General features: G+C 45.2%; 1 protein-coding gene across 4 annotated transcripts in view; it reads left to right on the top strand.

Annotated features, from left to right (window-relative positions):
* The first annotated feature begins 7966 nt into the window (after positions 1 to 7966).
* sh3d19 (SH3 domain containing 19) overlaps positions 7967 to 23492 on the top strand; it is a 199742-nt gene continuing 184216 nt past the window's right edge. For 2 of the 4 annotated variants that reach the window (XM_086011731.1, XM_086011750.1), the window contains exon 1: positions 7968 to 8294. In XM_086011731.1, the coding sequence (XP_085867857.1) occupies positions 8168 to 8294 (127 nt within the window). In that variant the 5' untranslated portion in view covers positions 7968 to 8167. Of the gene's footprint in view, positions 8295 to 23492 lie in introns of all 4 variants that reach the window. The other 2 variants (XM_086011738.1, XM_086011755.1) reach the window with 2 other exon arrangements.

Below are 23492 nucleotides of genomic sequence, written 5' to 3' on the forward strand. Positions count from 1 at the left end.
GTTAAGAGTCGAACACATTGCTGTGGGTCTGGAGTCACATATAGGCCAGACCAGGTAAGGATGGCAGATTTCCTTCCTAAAGGACATTAGTGAACCAGATGGGTTTTTACGACAATGTTTCATGGTCACCATTACTAATACTAGTTTTTTATTCCAGATTTATTTATTAACTGAATTTAAATTCCCCAGCTGCCGTGGAGTGATCAATGATGAGGGTATCTGCATCCATAATTCTCTTTCTCTCATCCCACTTCAACCTCATCCCACAAACTCTTCTGACTCACAAGCTGCAGATGGTGTAAGCACGCACATCTTACATTCTCCTCTCCCCTCATCCCAACCCTATCCTTGTCCCTTTTTCATTTTCAGATATCCAAGAACTGGAGCCTTCCCAGCCAGAGGAGGAAGAGTAAGAAAACACTGAAGATGAAGAGACACCGCCACTCAATGTTACACTCACAGTCACCAGCTCAGACACTGACACTGCGTGTATTTTAGAGGCTAGGACAGAGGAGGGATCTGCACGTGATGAGACACCGGGCACAAATGCGCAGGAGCCAGGGTGGGGGAAAGGATAGCACAGGTGCCATTTCACCGGAGGGTGAGGTCGCACACTAGTTCTGCTGCAGTGTGATAGGTGTACATAATCAAATGCTTGGTGCACTGGAATGCCTGCCAGAAAGCCTGTGTTCAATGTCAAGGAGCATGGAGGAGACCAGCACCAACTTGGCACAGGGCTTTGCGCAGAGCTTGGAGCCCATCCTTTCCAACATGGAACGGGTGGTCACCTCCATCAGCACACCTGTGGAACTCACCATGATGCAGCGTCTGATGGCCGATGTCACAGCATCCATTGCAGCACATACAGCTTCCATCAAAGGTCTCAGTGCTGTAGTGGAAGCTCAGATTGTTGCCTAGCAAGCTCAGACTGCTGTTTTAATGGCTCTGGATACCACTGTACAAAGGGGCTTCCAGGGCATCACAGAAGTCCATCAATCTGTTCTCCAACAGATCAGTAGGATTGCTGAGGCGCTACCCCAAGAGAGTGGCAGTGGCTCCATGGAACACGAACCTGCTGTCCTCTCTCGGGATGACAGCATTCTTGTTCCCACCCCTGCCAGTCCGCCAGTGCCCTTGCTGTTGCCTGTCAGCCAGCCAGCCCAGACTGCTGCAGCCCAGGCCGAGCTGGTGCAGTCTGAAGCCGGGCATTCTAGGCCCAGAGCTGCTTGAGGTCTCCTTTGAAGGCCATCTTCAGTCTCTTCAATTGAAGGTCAGCAGCCTTAGTCCAGCCATGCTACAGCCACTGGGGAAGCACCTCGTAGGAGTACTAGGATAGGCAAAGGCACACAGAAGAGGCACTTAAGGAATGCACAAGGGTGATGAGTTAATTTTTGTATGTATTATGCAATAAGTGAATTTATAAATTTGGATTAGAATGTGCATATTCTGGTGGTTTTTATTTTTGTGTTGTCGGAAAGAGGATGATGTGATGGTCAGTGATAGAGGAAAGGTAAGGAGCGTGGAAATGTTGGTGAATGGGGAGGTGTGGTTGAAGTTACTGGTATCGCACATTAATTATTCGATCACGTAGAGCCCAGGCAGAAAGAGGCTGTCTACGTTGTAGGCTCTCTTCCACTTGGTCTTCCTCCACCTCCTGTTGCACTTCCTCTTCCTCCTCCTCTTCCCTGTGCTCCTGCTCCTCAGTTTCTCGCCTGATAGGTGGTGGCAAGGGCTGTTCCCTCATAATGGCCAGGTTGTGCAGCGTGCAGCATACCACCACAAATCTTGATGCCCACTTAGCTGAGTACTGCAGGGCTCCTCCAGAGCGATCCAGGCAGTGAAAGCATTGCTTGAGGACACCAATGGTGCTTAATATCGACCTCAATGTTACAGTCCACTTGGGTTGTCACTTCCGAAAAGAAATCAAGGAACTTGGTCAGGCAGGATCTTCCTCTTCTAAAGTCATGTTGGTTTGCTTTTTATTAGGTTGTTGTTGTACAGATAATCCTCACGTTTACTCTTGATAATCAATTCCATTATTTTACACAGCATTGAAGTAAGGCTTACAGATTTATTGCTGCCTAAATCTACTTTGCCACCCTTTTTGAATATGGGCAAAATAAGTCTGTTTCCAATCTACTGGCATCTCTCCAGTGACCATTGACTCCCTCATAATGATTGTTAATGCCTCTCAAATTTCCTTCCTAATCACTCCGAACGATCTGGGATACATATATCATCACATTTGTTTAAAGCGAGTTTCACCTCTGTAACATTGCCTTCCTCCAGCCCTACTCACCCTATACTGTCAAAAACGTGATCCATGCCTTTATCACCTCCAGACTTGATTACTCCAAAGCTCTCCTGCTGGACTTCCAGGTACTGATCTTCACAAATTGCAACAAACATTTTATTCCGCATTAAGTCCCACTCTCTTATCAGCCCCATCCTTGCCAACCATTATTGGCTTCCTATCCCCCAACACATCAATTTCAAAATTGTTGTCCTGATAGCCTATCCAGGGCCTAGCCCCTTCCTATCTCTGTAATCTCATTCAACACTATGATCTTGCATGTGCCATCTGCACTGCCAGTGCTGGCTTCCCTTGCCAGTCACCCCCACCCCTCTCCCTAGTCCACCTTGCCTGCTAAACCTTCATCCATCTGAAGCGCTCACCTTAAACCCCCTCTTTCAAAACCTATCCTTTGGCTCATTCATTACCACTTATCTTCCTCCTACCAAGGTTTATTTTCTGTTTCGTGCAGCTTTTTGGATACTTTATTATATTGCAAGTCCAAGTTGTTGTTATGAACTTAATAGCAATTTGTTTATAAGTGCACAGTGTTCATTTAAAGTAGCAAACATTTTTTTGTTTCCATGTGAAGACAGTGAAATGCAGCAACACCACCACTTACCCATGACATCACACTAACAAAATGTTTATGCCATTTTTCTCCTTTAGGGAACAAAATATTGGCCCGGATTTTATAGTTAGTGGCGAAGGAACGGCGCTCACCGGTCATCACGCTGACGGCTGTCCACAGAGTTTTCACGGGATTTTGAGCATAGATTTTCTGTCATCGGAAGTCTGATCCAGCATGGCGCCCTCTACAGGGGATCTGTGGCACCTGTGAGCAGGACAAGCAACAGCGAGGCTCATCAACCAATCAGATTGAAGAATCATCAGTGCGACTGAGACTAAACCAGGAAGTATAAATTAGATTTAAATCATGTGTAGAAAGCGAAATAAAAATTGGGAAGGAAAGATAGGATAAAGAGAGAGAAATAAAAGAGAAAGACACAAAAAGTTAAAAAAAATTATTTTTAAAAATCTCCAACACTAATTAAATTCTGAAGGAATGAGACTCCGCACTTGTAAAATTAAATTTTCAGGGCCAGAAAGATTGTTTGGCAGTAATTATCACTTATCACGCCATTAAAAATTCACTTACAACTGAATGCACCAGCCTGAACTTTTTCTGGCATGTTTAGTGGGTAACTAGTGGGTAAGTACCGCAACTTCATGCACTTACTATGATTTTAATGCTGTGTCTATCGGTGAGGTACTGCTATAACGCTACCAGTGGAGGAGCAGGGTAACTCAGATTGCAACTTCTGGATTTCCATGTTTATCTGCACATGTGCGAACTCAAGAAATTGCTGTCCAATTTCCATCATAATAACGGTGAGCGCTTTTAAATATCTCTGGAATTTAATTTGCTAGTGAATTTTGTCACTTGTTTATGTGCATAATTTCCTATAGATTACTGAGTTTTTGCTAAAGAGGTCTACTTTGAATTTTGGGTGACAGACCGGTGGAGAGCACTGGTCAAACGGCCATTCCGGCTGAAGTGGCCCCGCGATTCTGAGGCCCTGGCTTGCTTTAAATTTGGCAGGCGAGCTGTGAGGTGCCAAACAGGCTTTGCGGTGCAGCTTGCTGGACTGAGGCCTCAAAATCAGTCCGGAGTGGCTGCCAGCAAGGTAATTTGTTTTGGGGTCGCGATGGCCCAGGGTGGCAGCGATCCAGATTATTTTTGTGGGCCCCAAGGGAGTACTCATGCTCCTCCAGGGCCCACAATAATGATTCAACACTTACCTTTAGAGGGCCTATTAATTCAATCGCCCCCGTACTGCACAGGCTCTGAGCAGTTCCAACATAAAATGGCAATTGAGGTCCCATTTACGCTTTGGACACTCGACATTAGGCTCCTTTGAAAATGGACCAGTCGCATCGCTGGTGTTAACGGGGCAGTAAGGCTACCGACCCCATTTTGACGCTGTTAACATCAGACAAAGGCAATCAAAATCAACCCTTTTATGTCTAAATATCTGGCGGTATTTAACGCAAGAAATCATGGGATGTGGATTTTAGATTCATGTGTCCAATAATACCCTTGTTCTCTCCCACTCTGGCCGTTCTCCTGGTATGGCCCCCATCCTCGCTTCCTCAAATCCAAGGGATGCAGACTTGAGTATTTCTGCCAAAGTACTAGTTTAGCCATCTGTCACCAGAACTGGCTGGACCACATCAAACAGTATCGGAACTTGCTCTCCTCTGCCAAAACCACTCACAACTCTGGATCATTCTTGAATGCAAAGATAAATTCCAGCTTCTTTTCTCCACTACCTCCAATATCTCCATAATCCCCTCTCCCCGATGCCCTTACCTTCAGAAAGAGTGGGAAGAGGTCATGAACTTATTTGTCACTAAAATTGAGACAATCTATTCAGCTGCCTCTGCCGCACTTCCCCCTCCCCTTGCCCACCAAATTTCCCTGAGATTTCCCCGCCCTAGCTCTGAACCCACGTCATTCTCCAGCTTCTCTTCTATCTCTCCTCATTTATCTCTGAACTCATCTTTTCCATGAGACCCACCTCCAGCTCTCTCAACCCTACTAAACTGCTGACCCGCCAACTTCCCTTCCTGGTGCCATGTTAGCTGACATTGTAAGTGGTTCCTTCCCCTCAGGTGCTGTCCCCCTCCCCTTCAAATCTGCCATCATCACCCCTCTCCTCAAAAACCCACCCTTGACCCCTCTGTCCTTGCAAACTACCACCCCATCTCCAACCTCCATTTCCTCTCCAAAGTCCTCGAATGTATTGTTGCCTCCCAAATCCGCGCCTATCTTTCCCGCAACTTCATGTTTGACTGCCTCCAATCAAGTTTCCGTCCTCGCCACAGTACTTTTATCAAAGTCACAAATTACATCACATGTAACTATGACCATAGAAAACGATCCATCCTCATCCTTCTCGACCTGTCTGCAGCCTTTGACACGACTGACCACACCATCCTCCTCAACTCCTCTCCTCTGTCGTCCAGTTGGGTGGGACTGACCTCGCCTGGTTCCATTCTTATCTATCCAGTCGTAGCCAGAGCAATGACTTCTCTTCCCACTCTCGCACCTTCATCTCTGGAGTCTCCTAAGGATCTATCCTTGGCCCCCTCCTATTTCTCATCTACATGCTGTCCCTCAGTGACATCATCTGAAAACACAACGTCAGGATCCACATGTACTTTGACGACACCCAGCTCTACCTCACCACCTTTCTCGACCCCTCCACTGTCTCTGATTTGTCACAAGGCTTACCTGACATCCAGTGCTGGATGAGCAGAAAATTTCTCCAACTAAATATTGGGAAGAAACAAACTCCGTTCCCTCGCCACCAACTCCATCCCTCTCCCTGGCAACTGTCTGAGGCTGAACCAGACTATTCGCAACATTGGTGTTGTATTTGACACTGAGATGAGTTTCCAACCACATATCCGCTCCATCACCAAGACCGCCTATTTCCACCTCCATACCATTGCCCGTCTCCGCCCCTGCCTCAGCTCATCCGCTGCTGAAACCCTCATCCATGCCTTTGTTACCTCTAGACTTGACTATTCCAACACTCTCATGGCCGGCCTCCCATCTTCTATTCTACATAAACTTGAGCTCATCCAAAACTCTGCAGCCCTTATCCTAACTCACACCAAATCCCGTTCACTCATCACCCCTGTGTTCGCTGACCTACATTGGCTCACGGTCCAGCAACGTCTCAATTTTAAAATTCTCATCCTTGTTTTCAAACCCCTCCATGGCCTCACTCCTCCCTATCTCTGTAACTTCCTCCACCCCTACAAGCCTTTGAGATCTTTGCGCTCCTCCAATTCTGGCCTCTTGCGCATCCCCAATTTTAATTGCTCCAACATTGATGACCATACCTTCAGCTGCCTAGGCCCTAAGCTCTGGAAATTCCCTCCCTAAACCTTTCCGCCTCTCTACTTCTCTCTCCTCCTTTAAGATGCTCCTTAAGGGCAGCACGGTGGCATAGTGGTTAGCACTGTTGCCTCACAGTGCCAGGGACCCGGGTTCGAATCCGGCCTCGGGTGACTGTCTGTGTGGAGTTTGCACATTCTCCCCGTGTTTGCGTGGGTTTTCTCCGGGTGCTCCGGTTTCCTCCCACAGTCCAAAGATGTGCAGGTTAGGTTGATTGGCTATGATAAATTGACCCTTAGTGTTACGGGGATTAAATACGTGGGGTTACGGGGATAGGGTGGGATATGTGTTGGTGTAGGGGTTATGGGGATCGGGTGGAATATGTGTCGGTGCAGGCTCGATGGGCCTAAATGGCCTCTATCTGCACTGTGGGGTTTCTGTGTGTGTGTGTGTGTGTGAAAACCTACCAAGTTTCTGTCCTAATAGCTCTGTCAAATTTTGTTGAATAACTCTTTTGTGAAGCGCTTTGGGACATTTTACTTCTTTAAAAGTGCTATATAAATGCAAGCTGTTGTTGTTGATGTGGAATACACAACCAGAGTTAGTGATTAAAGCAGAGGCCATGTCAACATTTAAGAATAGGTTAGATCGGTGGTTGAAGGTGGGGGGGGGGGATAAAGGGATATGGGAACAGAGCAGGCACATGTGATTAGGATGCTTGTGTGGAAGATAGAGACCAACACGGACTGGTTGGGCTGAACGGCCTGTTTCCGTGTTGTAATTTCTGTATAATTCTGTGTAAGGACAGGAGCAGGAAAAAATATTTTTAGAAATGAAAGATGCAGCAGTTCATAAAAGGCAGTTATCATTCAAAGCATGGTTGTTAAAATGTTAAAGGTACAATGGCCCTGAAAATCCAAGCGGTTCTGCCATTCTCCCACCGTATCTGTGGCGGAACCCACTGGAAAACGTTTGCATTGGGTATCCACCTTTTGCATGAATTTCCGACATGTGTTGTAAGGGGTGAAACCTCTTGCCACCCCTTACAAGGCAAGTATCATTGTGGGGCCAGAGCTAAGGGCAGGGGCATCATATGCCAGGAGTTCCTACTTGTGCGGCTCAGTCAGCATCTTATATATCTTTGGAGGCTGGTACTCCTAGTAAGTTGAGGTTGATCAGCTTCCAGATGGGTGAAACTGGGTGGAGTCCAGGCCACAGAAGTGAGATTTTTTTTTTGGCTGATGTTAGGGTGACCTGGGCAATTTCTCCTCCTAAATGGCGGGCAAGCACCAGATTTCCTGGATGCATGGGGCAGTTGGATGCCAGAGATGCCCCTGTAGTGGTGCATGTGCCTGCCATGCAAATTAGGTGCCATTGCACTGCACCCACAAACTCCAGTGGGCACCAGGAGTGCATGCTGAAAATTTTCAGGGCCAGTTTATCTATTGCATGAAAAAGAGTTTATTTCTACAAAGGTTTTACACCACACAACTTGATCTGAGTCATTGTACCAGAAACATGTTGTTTCATAAACACATTATTGTGATTGTGTTTTTTGTTTGTCCACGCCAGAACCAACAGCAACACGAGAAATCTCTGCCAACGGCATACTTTCTCGAAAAGTTAACACGTTTGATTTGGATGGGCGAAAGTCAGCTCCAGACGCTACCGCCACCTTTTGTTTTAGTTTGGCTGCCGAGTTTCCTGTTGGCACAGGAATATTTCGGAAGTTGGTGAAAGGTAGCGACTTCCTCCCGGTGTAGTGTTGAGGTAGGAGTGAGGAGGCTGCGATCCCCGCTGACTGAGGGCTCGGAGCGGCCGCTCGCTGCGCTGTTGCTCGTGGTGTTGTGCTAGTGCTGGTGGTGGCGGCGAGTTTTGTTGGACACAATCCCGCTGGCTCGGCGCTGCTCTGATTGGGCTGTGTTCGCGGCGCTGACTGCTGTCTGTGCGCTAATATATTCCGTATGATGATGGCGGAAGCCTGGTTTGAGGAGGAAGAGGAGGAGGAGGAGGTGCGAGGGGCGATCGACAGGGACCCCGGCTCCAGACATCGCTCGCCGGTGAGCAGGCGGCCGGGCGTCTCTTCAGCAGGTAAAGGAGGGAAGCGGGCGATCCTTTCAGGGTCTCTCGGTTCTCGCACTCTCTTTAAATCAATGTGAAAGAATAGTTTTACCAGATGTAATCCGGCCAGCTGTTGCGTAAATGACGGAGTTGGTCTTTTTTTGTTGGCGGGTTCAAAGTCCTGTCACTTTTTTCTTCATCAGTGACAATTCCATTCAGGTTTTCGACAGATAACGGGTTAGATTAATGAGAACAACATTGATTTTTAACTGTCAGAAAACGGACTCGCGTGTTTCACAAAGTGTTTTTTTAATGCGTGGTCCATCAAATCCCCAATAACTGTTTTTAGAGCTGTTTGACCAACTAAATGGTTGTTTCTGGGTGCAGTTTTCCGTGGCGGCTGATGCGGCCCCATTGACAAGCGGGGAAGCTTGGGGCAGTGGGAGGGAGAGTGTTGGGCAGGAATTACAAGGCAGCAAAAGCAATTGAGTCACTGGAGAAACAGCACTAACATCAAAGGCGACGCTTCAGCAGTTTGTAACTCCGCCTTGGAACCCGGAGTTCAGATTCCCCTCTACTCACTCCATGACAGCTGTGCGTGTCTGCTGGTTTTATATTCATTATTATTATTATGTTTCAGTACATTTGGTGAGTAGCATTGAGTGTATTTTGTTCAGTTTTAGGCAATTTAGTGGCCACAATAAGTTTTCTGCCATTGATATGTGATGATAATAACTGAGTAGAGTTAACAATTGTGAGATATTCATTTCAGGTTTATCCAGTGGAGATCTACTGTTAACTTCAGGGAAATAGTACAGCCAGTGTATGTATCCACCCACCCACTTTCCTAAAGAAACCCATTTACTTCCATGGGTGATGTGTCCTCCAATCCCTTGGCTAAATTGCTATTAATGTGAGTCTGGACAGTGAATGACAGCAGACTATTTTACAGGATGTAAGGACATAGTTGAGCACAATCTTGTCCATACATGTACAGTTTTCATCAGGAGTTGGTGAATTGACCAGCCAACTCCACACAGTTTGTTTGGGACCTTGCTAACCTGTGTGCAGACAATTCAATTCACCTTCATTTCTGAACCCAATCATTCTTCAGAAACATACATTTACCTCCTTACTTAGTTTACTAATTATATTTTGTATTGAACAGAAAAAAAAGAGGTAATTCTAGGGACCAAAAGCAACTCCTGAACCCCAACAAATTTGGCTGCACCTCACTTCTTCAGCACTTGACTTTAACCTCATAAAACCATCCTGGGATTGGAAGTTCAGTACTGCACTACACTGGGAAGTGCATTTACTCATTGACTAATGGAGAAATCTCTGGCCAGTATACACATTACATAATGCATGTTGCATTTAAATGGGTGGGTTACACCTCTACTGACCTTTACCTTGAACAATCTTTTTGTAACTTAATTTTTGGTAATTTTCTCCATCCTAGCTCTCCTGATCGTTACTGGAATATGATTCCTTGGTCACCTGCATCCCTCTGGTCCCTCTCCCAAGGCCACTCTTCAAGTATATACCAGTCAGTGTCTGCAGCTATTTGGTCGTAGAGGGCAAAGCATCAGAACTCAATCATCTTCTCAACTGGTATCCACATAGGCACGCTTTCCATAAGGGGTCTTTGGATAGAGATCAGGAACAGGAATCCTGGCTGATTTCTCTCCCCTTCCCTAATGCAGGAGCACTGGCCAATTGTAGCACTTCAACTGCTGCCCCACCTGAGGTCAGACAGTTTGGCACAGACAGGAAGTCAAACTCAAAACCTCCTGGTCTGTATAGCTCAGTACTTTTTCTCTACCTCCAGATCAGAGGAGCTCCCCAAAAAAACTTATTCACTATCCTTTAGTTATTGGATTTATGATTACGTTTGTTTGTATTCCCACAAAAAGAGAAAAATAAAATCAATATTGGCAGAATTTTATGAACCTTTCTGTACTCCTGCTCTAAGTTTTAGCATCCAACTAAAATCCATGTGTTCATATCAGATGATGCCACAGCTCATAACTCCATAATCTCTCATTTATGTCTCTCTAACAAGACCTATCAAAAATGGGTGAAAAGTAAGTTGAAAGATGTTACTTTTAAAAAGATCCTGCTTAGTGCACTGTATTAACAGAATGAACTGAAAGGACTAGCAGTTAAAACAAAATCAACCACTTGTGATTATCATAATGTAATTACACCTGTAGACCTCATGAGTTATATGGTTGCTAACACTTAGTTTTTTTTGCGCCTTTCAATTTTCCTGATTTTCTTTTGACCTAACTCATGCTGGGATACAGTTCCACAGGCACAATTCCTGAGCATATGTCAACAGGCTCGTTAGTGATGGAGAGCATCAAGGCTGACCTCAATTTTATTCTCACCCAAGTCCATGTAGTCACTTTCCTTCAGGAATCACTGGCTAGCATGAGCAAAAAGAGAGGCCAGTTGTAAAATTGAGATTGGCAGAGAGTAGGAATCAAACATAGGATTTTTCTGGTCTCTTTGACTCATTTTCACACTACACAATGCTTTTATCCAATGAGTTATAAGGAAGCTTGTGCCCGTGAGGTTATTTTGTTTAAATCACTAACCTCTGATGCGTACCCTGATATATATATTTTGTATTGAGAATAAATGATGTCTGAAGTACAATAAATCGTGAGAGTGAAGCTCAAGTAGTTTATACTGTTATTCACACTCCATGTAATTTAGTTCTAAGACATATCTCAGTTTTGTATTACCTCTCTGAAGATTTGTCATTGCAGTATGTTTTCCATAACTGCCACCATTAAGGATGACAAGTTTTTCTGTGTATCATTTGACAGAAAGGTGAAATATTTAACATTAGTATGGAGGGGTGTAACAGGAAGTGAGGGTTTTACTTTGAAATAATATGTACTGTTTACAGATATAATACTTCTGAATATTATATAATGTGCAATATATATCCCAGTAATCCACTCTAAAGATAAAACATGGGTTGTATCTGCCATATGATGCCATGTGCTTTAAAGTCCTGCATCGCCATCACCTTTATTATCCTTTGACCTGTGTCTACTGCATTTCTTCTTCTTAGGCAGTCCCTCGGAACCAAGGATGACTTGCTTCCACGCTAAAAATGAGGTCTCAGGTGACTGATGAGTCCAATGCGGGACCTACAGTCTCTGTCACAGGTGGGGCAGACGGTGGTTGAAGGGGCAGGTGGGTGGGGTGCTTGGATTGACGTGCGCTTCTTCCGCTGTTTGTGCTTGGCTTTTGCTTGCTCCTGGTGAAGAGACTCGAGGTGTTCGGCGCCTTCCCGGATGCTTCTTCTCCACTTTGTGCGGTCTTGGGCCAGGGATTCCCAGGTGTCAGTGGGGATATTGCACTTTTTCAAGGAGGCTTTGAGGGTGTCCTTGAAGCGTTTCCTCTGCCCACCAGGGGCTCTGTTGCCGTGTCGGAGCTCCGAGTAGAGCGCATGTTTTGGAATCTCATATCGGGCATGCGGACGATGTGGCCCGTCCATCGGAGCTGATCGCGCGTGGTCAAAGCCTCGATGCTGGGGATGTTGGCCTGAGCGAGAAAACTGACGTTGGTGCACCTATCCTGCCAATGGATTTGTTTCACTTAGCAGCTAACAGTCAAAAAGTTTATATCAGCCTATGGCTCATGGGGAATGTAACACCTTTCTTCTGCGACTTTTCAAATTCTCCTCTTGAACCAGCTGTTCATTGCTCTCTCTTGGTTCAGCTTGTATCTTTTGCAATGTAGACATTATACAGGGTATTACCTCCATTGACTACTTCTTCTCTGCCTACACCATCACCCCTGAAATGCCTAATGGCTCAATCCTTAGTCTCCATGTTTTTTATATGCTACTCTCTTGCTGATAACATAAGCTGTATGTTGTCTTCAACAGCAACAACTTCCATTTGTACAGCATTTAGCACATAGTAAATGTCCTGAGGTGCTGCACAGAGGAGCAATGGATGTTGAGAAAAAATAGTTAAGGCAGATGGTCAAAAGCATGGTGAAGGAGGCTTTTGAGGGCAGGCAGGGTTTAAGGAGGAAGTTCCAGAGAGTAGGGCAAAGATGGCTGAACACGCTGATGCCTGTGGTCAGAGTAAGGGGAGAGATGCACAATAAGGCCAGAATTGGAAGACTGAAGGACAAGGGCTGGGAAATAGAGCTGGAATAGGTCACAAAGCATCTTTGTGATGCCCTGGGCACCACACCTTAGGAACAATGGCCCAGAAATTAGGTTCGGGGGCTTGCCGTGCGTGCAAGCCCCCGATGTGCACTTACCCGGCGCGCCGACAGCTGAAGCCTGGGCCTGCTTGGAATTCCTGTCACTGGCCCGGTTCAGCTGTCGGCGCGCTGTGCTTGCCTGATCCAGCGGCGTAGTTAGTTCGATGTGCCGGCTGGGATCAGGTGAGCACTGGGCAGCCAATCAGGGGAGGGAAAACTTCATTCATGAGTTTGATAGTAAGAACTGTCAAACTCATGAAAACTACGGGTGCCCAAAACACTACTTAAACTTTAAATAAAATTTTAAAAAACATCCCACTAATTAAATGAACTATAAATAACTTTAAAAAACTATTTTAAACAATTAATCAAATTTTTGAAAAAATTTTTTTTTTAAGAAATCGGGTCTAAAAATAAACTTACCTTACTGTAAAGTCCTTAAAAACAATAAAGCTGTGGAAAAAATGTTATAATTTTAAATAATAGACCACTTACCTTAAAGAGTCAAGTCCTTGCGTCTCCTTTTTACATTTCTAAAAAGTTGAGGCCCTTACACACGGGCAAACCTGTCAAAGAAGGAAGTTCAACACGTGCGCGCAGAGTCCTGCACGCACGCGTTGGACCTCTGAACCCCTTGGAGGAAATGCCGGTTTCCCGCGCATGCGCTGTGCATGCTGAAATCCGGCACTTCCAACGGGCCCACGCGTGAGTACCCCGTCCATACTCACGCGTTGGGACCGGAATTACTGGGCCAATATATCGGCCTTGGAGGGAGTGCAGTATAGATTTACCAGAATGATATCTGGGCTCCAAGGGTTAAATTACGAGGCGAGACTTCACAAACTTGGGTTGTATTCCCTAAAATTTAGAAGATTAAGGGGTGATTTGATTTAAGTTTTCAAGATATTAAGGGGAACTGTTAAGGTGGATAGAACTTCAACAGCAATTGCTTGCCCCTGTGTAACCCAGTCATGATGGACCCCATCATACTGCACTCCCTCCAAGGCCAATATATTGTTCCTAAGGTGTGGTGCCCAGTGCATCATAGAAACTATTTCCTCTGGTTGGGGATTCTAGGACTAAGGGGCGTAGTTTAAAAATTAGAGCCAGACCTTTCAGGAGTGAAATTAGGAAGCACTTCTACACACAAAGGTAGTAGAAGTTTGGAACTCTCTTTCACAAACGGCAATTGATGCTAGATCAATTGTTAATTTTGAATCTGTTATTGATTGATTTTTGTTAACCAAGGGTATTAAAGAATATGAGGCAAAGGCGGGTATATGGAGTTAGGTTACAGATCAGCCATGGTCTCATTGAATGGCGGAACATTCTCAAGAGGCTAAATGGTCGTCTACTGTTCCCATGTTCTAAAGGAAGGGGTGATGCCATGGACGGATTTGTAAACAAGATCAAGGATTTTGAATTCAGTGCTATGGAAGGACCTACAAAGGGCAGCACATCAACTATACAGCAGATGGGGTCCATCATGACTGGGTTACACAGAGGCAAGCAATTGCTGTCGAAGTTCTATACTAACAGCTGGCGTAACTACCGTTCATTGGGGTATGGTGTATGCCCATAATGTGGTCAGGAGGATGGTGGCAATATTGCACATTTTATGGTGAGTTGTGTGCTACTATGCTGCTTGAAAGCATCCTGATACATTCTGTTCACCTTAGTCTAATGGCTAACTAATGACTATCCTTCTTGGGGGAGTGGAAATAAACAGAGCCCTTGAGGGCATATGCCCTCATGCATTGCTTGTTAATTTGCGACACACTTGCCCTTTGGAATTCCCTCTCTGGATCATACCCAGCTTTCAAAAACTTTCTCAAAATCCTTGTCTTCAACTGTCCCTTCAGCCCCAGCATATTGTAGGCCTCCCTGTCTTCCCTTTTCCCATCTGGTCAACTTCCCCTGTTTTCCATTCCTCAATTTAAAGTACTTTGCGACATTTTCTGCAGATGAGGAGTGCTGTAGAAATGCAAGTTCTGGTGGTTGATGTTTTCCTTCCCTTGCTCCCTCTGTAAGAACATTGCAATCTGACAGCAAATACGGTTGCAGTGTAAATCTCTTATTGTATTTGATCAAGTCCAGACACACGCAATGTCTTTAAGCTGTAGACATACAAAGAAATAAATGCAATTACCCCACTCTTGCTCTGCTGGAGACATAACCTTCATCGAGCCTTTCGATCCTGACTCTCTACATATTGTGAAGGAAAGCTCAAGATCTTTATCGGCCTCTAGTCACCAACACTGTCCTAATTGATTCATTATGTCCTGATAACAGTTATTCTGAACAAGACCCCCAGAAATGAGGTAGTTCCTACAAAACACCAGGGGGGAAAAATTCAGTTGTCTGTGCCTCCCGTTATCGCCTTAAGAGGACGCTAATGGGGCGCAAAGCAACTAGCGCCCGGGCGCGGCAATGTTTGCGCCACTCGGGAAATTAACTAGACATTTTGCAGTGGCGCTAAACACTACCGCCACGATCTCCTGCGCCGGCAGATTGTGACGTCAGTCGAGTGCGCAACGCCCCGTTAGCGCCCCGGACCGGATATTGAGTGACGCCCCCTGCCTTACCGCCTGCCGCTAGCAACGACAGGTTGAGGGGAGCGTTATGCTGTTAGAAACGGACTAGGGGAGCGCTATTTAAAGGCGACCGCTTCCTGCCTTTTTTTGTCGGTGACATTTTTGCTCCACACATTCTGAGAGAGAGAGAGAGAGAGAGAGAGAGAGAGAGAGAGAGACTTCTGGGGAGATTCAACGCTGTGTGAAGGAGTTTTGGATAATGAGCAGCACTTTGCAGGTTTATTTTGATTTGCCCTTCCTTGCTTTGCCAGCGCTCTGAGGTAGCGCCTCACTCCTCGGCCTTTGCGCCTTAAGACAGGTGTGAAGCGCCTGATTTAGCGTTCCAATCACTTCCAGGGGCGATAAAAGCCAAGTTTGCTGTCGGAGGCGATAATTAGCGCCAGGCACTAAACTTTGCGCACGGCCAATAATGGCGCCCCAAATGGGGCGATACCGAATTTTTCCCCCCAAGTGTCAACTTGCTTACTATCTAGGCATGTAACTAATCATCTTGGCCCTATAGTCCCACTTCCGATCGCTATCTTGAGCACATTGTATTGACAAAAAAGAAGTCAACAGGCAGGAATCACACATCCTGCACTTTCAGCAGAAGCTAAACAGCACAGTCAGCCAAATTGTACCCTGACACATTAAACCCTAAAGCATCCTGGGAATTAACAACTTTAAACATTTCATTATTTCTAGCTACAGAACAAATCCACAAGTAAAGAGAAAGTAAAAACCGTAATCATATGAGAGTAAACCAAATCCTAATCCTATGTATGTATGACTAGGGTATCTTATACCTCTCCTATGGGAAACGTCGAGCATGGTGCTCCCGTGACAATTTGGCTAAGACTGGAAGTTACTGTGGGGGGCATTATAGATATGGGGCTTGCGTTGTACCACTCGGTGCTGGAACTTATTGGAGCCTTGAGCACATTACTGCACTCGTGGCATTTAAAAAAAAATTAGGGATGATACAGTGTAAAAAAAACACAAACGCCTGTCTTTAAGTTTTTAAGAGAGTAATACAATCTGTCAGCTGTATTGATGTTTTTAAGTTGATCCAGCTTTGCTGTTGTGGTCTATGTGACATCATTTAATTGAACTACTGCATTATAGCTTACCTGGACTTGTCTATTATTGATGTCATTCTGTTGACCTCATTAACCATAATGTCTCAGTGAGTTTACCCAATGAGTAGCTGAGCCATTTTGGCTGGCAGATCCCAGGTTAGACCCCTGGTCTGTGCTGAGTTCACTGATCCAGGCAGGAGTAGTAGTGCGTCAACTTACTTAAATGCCCACGGGATAGGCGGGTGGGGGGGCGGGGGTGATGGAAATCAATCAGGGTCACCATTTGTGATCACTACCTACTGACTTCTGCTGGAAATGTGAGTGTGTCGATGCCAGGTGAGGATAAGATCTAGCTTGGCTGTGGTAGCACCTGTGATCAAATAGCCTGCTAGCACTGGTTCATCAATAATGGCCCTGTGGGTGAGGTACCAGATGATGACCAGTGCCTGTGAAACCACACTCCAACAAGGGGTCGATGCTTTAAATTGGCCAAGAGAAATCCAGCAAGGAAAAGAGTGAGTGAAACTCCGTGATTCTGAACGTCAGCAGAACCCCTCCCTGATTGATTGCATTACAGCCTTTTCACTAACAATGTATAGTGGTTGAAGTAGTACACGTTGTGACCTTTTGTACTTGGTGACTCACATCCAACTATTTCTTATGAAATAAAGTTTCTTTTCTTTAACCCAATACTGATACTTGATTTTAAGATAAACACCATCATGTATCATGTGACAGATAGTAGAGTAGTATGAGGTATTTTGCTAGCAGTGCATCACTAAAAAGATAATGATACAGAAAGACCTCCCCTTACCCACATTTAACTGAATTCCTTACCCTCCTAATGGCTCAGTAGTAAATGCACTGCCTGTTCTGTTTCTGCTAAGGTGGCTTCCTTAGCCAGGGCTGTGGTGGATGTAGACATAGAGACAGTAAGAAAGCAAAAAAGATTCCTGCTCATAATTGTCATCCAGTCATTCCTGTTGGAAAAGTATGCAAGTGGATATTGGGTGAGGATAGAATCAGGTTGTAATGCTCTTGTGGTCGAATAGCCTGTTGGCATTCGATGACCAGGCTTACACCTGGAGAATGTCCAGATTGAAAATGTTTTCTCCACAGTAGCAATGAAGTGTCCCGCTCTGTCCCTGGTTGGGGAAGGAATGTTCCATTGTGAACTGAGAGGTAAAAAATTATGGGGAACAGTAAATGCAAACATTCTTTGTTGTGGAGGGAAGAAATATTAGGCCCAGAATTTGCTGGAGTGGGCATCTTGTGGTGAGCGCTGTGAGTTGGATTTTTTTCCTTGCTCTTAAGCAAAAATTAATTTAACGCCGCAAGTTGCTGAAAGTGCGAGTTGATAACGGCGCAGCAACGTCAATGGGGCGGCTGGGACCTTGGAGAACGATGGGACCAATAGTCGATCTCCTTAAGCAATGAAATTTAAGGATAGGGAAAGAAACAGAGCAAACTACTGAGAAGAAATTGGGTGAATTAAAGTCAATTCAGGTACAGAAATAGAAATAAAGTGAGGGAACTAAAGATTGATTGAGAGAGAAAAAGAGACAGAAAAGTAAGAAAAAAAATTAAAAATTTAGATTTAACAAATCTCTAGGAACAATTTACTACCTGCAGGAGTGAGACTCCACAGTTTCAAGTGTCCCCTTTCTGGGCCTCCGAGGTTGACTGCCATTACAGGAACATAAATCGCGTCATTAAAAGGGTCCTTGCATCGGTAAGTACCAGCCCTAACTTTCAGCGGCAAAGTTTAATTTGTATTTACTGCGTAAATGCAGCAATTTCTTCATATTCATGGGGAGATTGATGGCAAGATCCCACTTTGCGAGGCTAATGGTGGAGCGGCACAAATCATCCAGCAATTTGTGGCAAGTCGGAACTCATGACGTATCTCTTCCTTGCCACAAATTGCTGGATTTTTTACACACTAATAACACTGTGCGCCTTTAACTCGCTGTTATTTTGGCAGCAAATCTGGCCCATTGTGTGGTACAACACTTCAACGCTCTGCCTACCTTTCAGATATCCAGGATTGTGAGGAGGGAAAATGTTTCAGTGTGAGTACGGGTAGGGACTTACTCCTGTATGAAACATGACTTTTTGCTATCGTATGACTTTTTACAGTTTTAACTTACCATATTGTTTGAAGTGCCGACACCATAAAAGTATGGGAAAGGCCTGGATAGAAAACTATCTCTTGTATTTCAAGTGTTTTCTTTAAAATTAACTGTAAATAAAGGGTCAAAATGAGTTTGGTGTAATTAACAACTCTAGGAAAGATTTTATGGTTTTAATATAGGAAGGTGAAAGGATCGAGACTTTTCTGACTGCCTGAATGGCCTTTCCTCATTGTCCCATTTTATGTTGTTGTGGGTTGTTAACTTTGGTAACAACTCTTGGATTAAAAGTAGTTACTTTCAGCCTTTTCTTTAGGTCACTGTTTATTTCTGTAATACTTCACTGTCTAATATAAACACTGATCAGACCCAGCACACAGCAAGGTAAGAACTTGAAAGAGTTGTTCAGTCAGAACAGTTTAGAGGAATTAAGTGGTTTTCCAGTTAATTTTTATGGATAATTGAAGCCAAGAGTGACTGAAGTGATGAATTCTTCATTCAATAACGATATTCAAAATGCAGCAATCGAAGGGATGACAGTGTTATCAAAATGCAAACAGCAGTATTTGTCTATAGCATGGCTGGCAAACTACCACTGAGATGCTACAATACCCACTATACCTCAGATCGTATTAACCCTTAACCTGCAGAGCAGATGTACACCATATGATCCGTGCGAAGAATGAATGTTTAAAGTAGTATTTTCAGACATTGTCTTAATTTAATGGCCTGTTTTTTCAGTGATTGACTATCCAATAAACGCCATTAAAAAAATAGACAACATTATTTATATCTATATATATATATATATCTGTTACAGTTCATTTAAATAAAGGGTCCCATAGTTGCTCAGTGATTAGGTACGTTATGCAGACTCGGATGGTCACAAGTCCAATCGCTGGTCTGTGTTGAGATAACTGATTGTGGGTATATCAGTGGTATGGAAGCTACAACTGGCCACAGCATCCCTGACATTGATGGACCTGTTCGTTTTCCCAGCATTTTCTGCTTTTATTTCTGTATTTAATGCTTCAGTCCTTCTTCCTATTTCTCCCATTTACATTCAGTATAAGCTTGGAAAATCCTAATTGTTGTGTACTTGTTTCACTTTTGAATTTTGAACCTCATCAAGGGCTCTACTAAAAAATCATTCCTGCCATTTGATTAAACAGAAACTCAGAACCTGTATGAAGATTGCTCTGTTCAAATTCTTCTCGCAGTCTGGTTAAAAACTTTGTGGCAGACTGACAGTCCTCACTGTAGTGTATGTACCCGTCTACGTTTAAGAGAACTATTGTATGTAACCGTTCACCTTTAAGAGAACTATTTTAGGTGTGGCACTACTTTGTTTGGCTTCTGTATACTGTAATACCGACGGTGACCACACCAGTATATAAGTGTTGTGTCAGGATTTATTGGGCAGATTCGCCCTGACCTTCGAATAGTAAAGTCCTGTTTTAAGTTACTCTTGGAGTCTGTGTATTAATTAACTAAACAACCCACAGACTTTACAGTGGCGACGAGTCCGATCGTACCCTGCGGCAACAATACTTCCGAAGCAGTTAACGAGCGTCGAGAAGAGGCAACCGCCCTCGTCGTTCTGCTGGGAGAAAACTCGAGGCTGCAGAACTAGAAAGGAGGAAGAATTTAGAGACAAAGACTTCCATCAGCAACAGGCACTGACTGTCCCTTCTGCCACGGTGAGGAGTGAGCCGATCAGCATGAGAAGCAAGCCAGCCACGGTGACTGTGAGTAAGGGAAAAGTAAAAAGAATAACCGGAGGATAAGGGCGGTGCACTCGACCACGGTCGAGGGGGAAAGGAGCCGGACAGAAGTCGGGCCCAGAGGCGCTGAGACTGGGGCAGCGTGGAGCAAGGAAGCCGTGGTACAGACAGGCTGGGGACGCAACGGCGTCGTGAGACAGCTAGACCGCGACCGGCGAAAAAGGCCGGGCAGCGACCGAAGCCACGAAGCGCTGCGACCGGGAGCGTAGGCGCGGGAAGATATAAAAACTCAGCCGCAGTCGGGGAGGGAAGCTCCGGACTGCGAGAGGGCTGGGAGGTGCGATTGGGAGCCGAGCGAGCGGGAGAGGCAGAGCCGACCAAGGGAGACTGAGCGAGAGCCAGCCCAGCGGCTGAAACTGTTCGCCGTCAACGGGGTGTACCCAGCGCCGGTTGCCCTGCCGAGAAAAGGGAAAGCACTGAAGCCGACGCGCAGGCTGTGAACCTGAAAGCCAGCGGCCGTCGCCCGTGGGGAAAGTGTACCCCTCCCGCTAGGGAAGAAACGCGGGAAGCCGCCATTAGGCGGGGAAGAAGACAGAAGCGGGAAACCGCCATTGAAGTGGGCGGGGAGAGAAGATAAGCGCGGGAACCGCCATCTTGGAAAAAAATATAAAAGAAAATTTAAAGAAATAATTCGTGGTGTTATCAGGAAGAGAGGAAGATGCCTAAGCGTGGTAACATCAACGATTTTAATTCCGAGGTAGAAGACTGGGCCACGTATGTGGAACGCATTGAGATCTATTGTGAGGCCAATAAAATAGAAGAAGATGACAAAGCTATAACCTTGCTAAACTCGATGGGTGCGAAGACATACGGGCTCTTGAAGCATCTACTAGCACCAGCTAAATCGGCGGATCAGACTTTCGATGATATTGTGACTGTTCTGAAGGATCACTTGAACCCCACACCGTTGATGTTGGCGGAACGATTCAAATTCTATGCGAGAACGCAAAGGAAAGACGAAAGCAACGCAGAATACTTGGTCGAACTGCGTAGACTAGCGAAATACTGCCAGTTTGGAGGGAATCTGACCGAGGCATTGCGAGACAAGTTTGTGTGCGGGTTGTCAAAGGAAGGAACGCAAAAGCGACTACTCGAAGAGAACGACCTTACACTTGACAGGGCTGTCCTTATTGCAGCATCGCACGAAGCCGCAGCGAAGGGAACTGCGGAAATGCAGCTAAAGACAGCGGCACTCAGTGTGGATCAAATTACCTCGACAACAACAAAATGCTATCGTTGTGGGAAGACAACACACGACCAGAACCAATGCTGGTTTAAGAACCAGGAATGTAGGAAATGTGGCAAACTGGGTCACATAGCTAAGGTATGCCGGTCAGGGAAGAAGACCAACAACCAAAGGACCAACAACCAAAGGAAGCCATCACAGGAAAAGCACAACAAGGTACACAAGGTGGCTGAGAAGAGTTCAGACGAACAGAATTCGGACTCGGACCCAAACGGCCAGGAGCTGGGTAGTCTGAGAATTCACAATGTGAGTAAGGAAGCTGACCTACAAACTATCTGGGTCATGCTAAAAATAGCTGGAGTCCAAGTGAAAATGGAGTTGGACACTGGATCAGCTCTATCAGTCATAAATCGAAGGGATTACCACCAGCTATTCTCACATATACCCTTGAGAGATACCAAGTTCGTATTGCAGACATACACGGGGCATAAAGTATACCCCATGGGAAAGATAAGAGTCAAGGTGAGAGATAGGGGTAAAGAACACCCAAGAATGAACTTATACGTACTACCTGAGGGAGGACCACCACTTCTAGGATGGGAGTGGATCAAGAAAATAGACATGGAATGGCACTATCTAAAAGCCATAACGAGTGAGGACTCGGTGCAGACAATCAGCTCAGATTCTGAATCGGATGACGATGAGACCAACCCAAATGTGAAAGACAAGGCTAAAATGGACTTGCCGACTAAGGTTGGAAAAACGAAGGCATGCAGAAAGGCTTATGCTCCAGAGAAGAACAAAGTTTCAGAACAGATCTCCACCAAACAACGACAACATATTTTGACAGAGAATTCTGAGTCTGTTCAGTTTAAGGACATATCCATGACGGAAGAACACCGAGCTCGGACTCAACTTTATTTCAAATTACGACAACAATTAGAACAATTGAGTTACCGTCTCGTACAAGGGATGAAAACAATGAAAAAGTTCTATGACACCGAATGGGAGAATCTGGAAAGACAACAGAAGCAGCTAGCTCAAGCAGAGAGCGACCATAGAGCCATCGTGACCAATCACCGATCACATCTCCCTTATGATGTTCAGGAGTTAGAATATTTGCAGAAAGAAGCAAATGAAGAGGAATCTTCAGGAAGCCAGGATTTTATTCCAGTTCTTCTCTACGACTCCTTACAAGCAGAGTTTGAGAAGTTGAAGGAACAGTATGAACAGGCCCAGGCTACAATCCTGGAGGGGGTTAACTCGGCAACCTCCGAAAAGCTAGTTTCAGTGGAAGCATATGAGCAACTAAAGGTTGAACATGAGCAAGAAGTCCAAAGGCTGCAGGAAATTCTTGATGAGCTCAAGGCCAAGACAGACTCATCGGTAGAAGTTCCATCCATAGATGAGAAATTAGAGGTGAAAGACATGGCAGAACATGAAAGTCAAGATGTCCAAGAACTCATAAAAATATTGAAGGAAACCCAAGACAAATATGAGGCGGCAATGACCGAGGTTCAACAACTTGAAGAACAGATTCAACTGGGAATTCTTTCAGTGAAAGAAAAGGCAACTGTAAGAAAAACAGAGACTGTAAGAATGGCCCCTGAACATGAGCTAGAGAGCATCAAGGCGCAACTTCTCCGAGCGCTTAAAGCCAAAGTACAAGAGGAAAAAAAGGCGAAAGCATTGGAGGAAAAGGTGGATGAAATGGAGAAGACTCTGATCCACAGGGTCCCCGTGGAAGAGTTAACGGTCAGCCAACTCCTTCATATGCTGAGAGACAAGACTCTGCAATGGGAACCATTTGAACACGAGCTTCAATCTTCAAAGGGAAGGGGTTCGGAGCTCTCAAAAGTTTGGGGAATAGTTGAGGTTGCAACACAGATTTTACGGGGCTGCCGAAAGTACGCTGAATCACGTCAATGTGAACTACAGAATGTTGAAACAGCTGCTCCAGTAGAAGGATTGAATAGCCCGATCAATCAATCCCCGATGGAAGGGGAAGTATTGGAATCACAAATGAGGTCATTAGTGAAGGATTGGCAGGAAACCCAGGAAGAGCGGGATGAATATGAACGCATGAAGAAGTCTCTTCAGGAAAGATGTCTAGGGAGGGAACAACAGTCGGCTAACGTCCAGTTGGGTAAGGAAGAAGTAGCAGGCCCTCTCGCTAGACTAGCTCAGGACGACACCGAATATTACCATGACCTGTTGAGTGACACGGAATATTAC

The sequence above is a fragment of the Somniosus microcephalus genome, chromosome 2, assembly GCF_052327205.1.
Source record: "Somniosus microcephalus isolate GS21.2 chromosome 2, FLI_Smic_1.0, whole genome shotgun sequence".
NCBI classification, from domain to species: domain Eukaryota; kingdom Metazoa; phylum Chordata; class Chondrichthyes; order Squaliformes; family Somniosidae; genus Somniosus; species Somniosus microcephalus.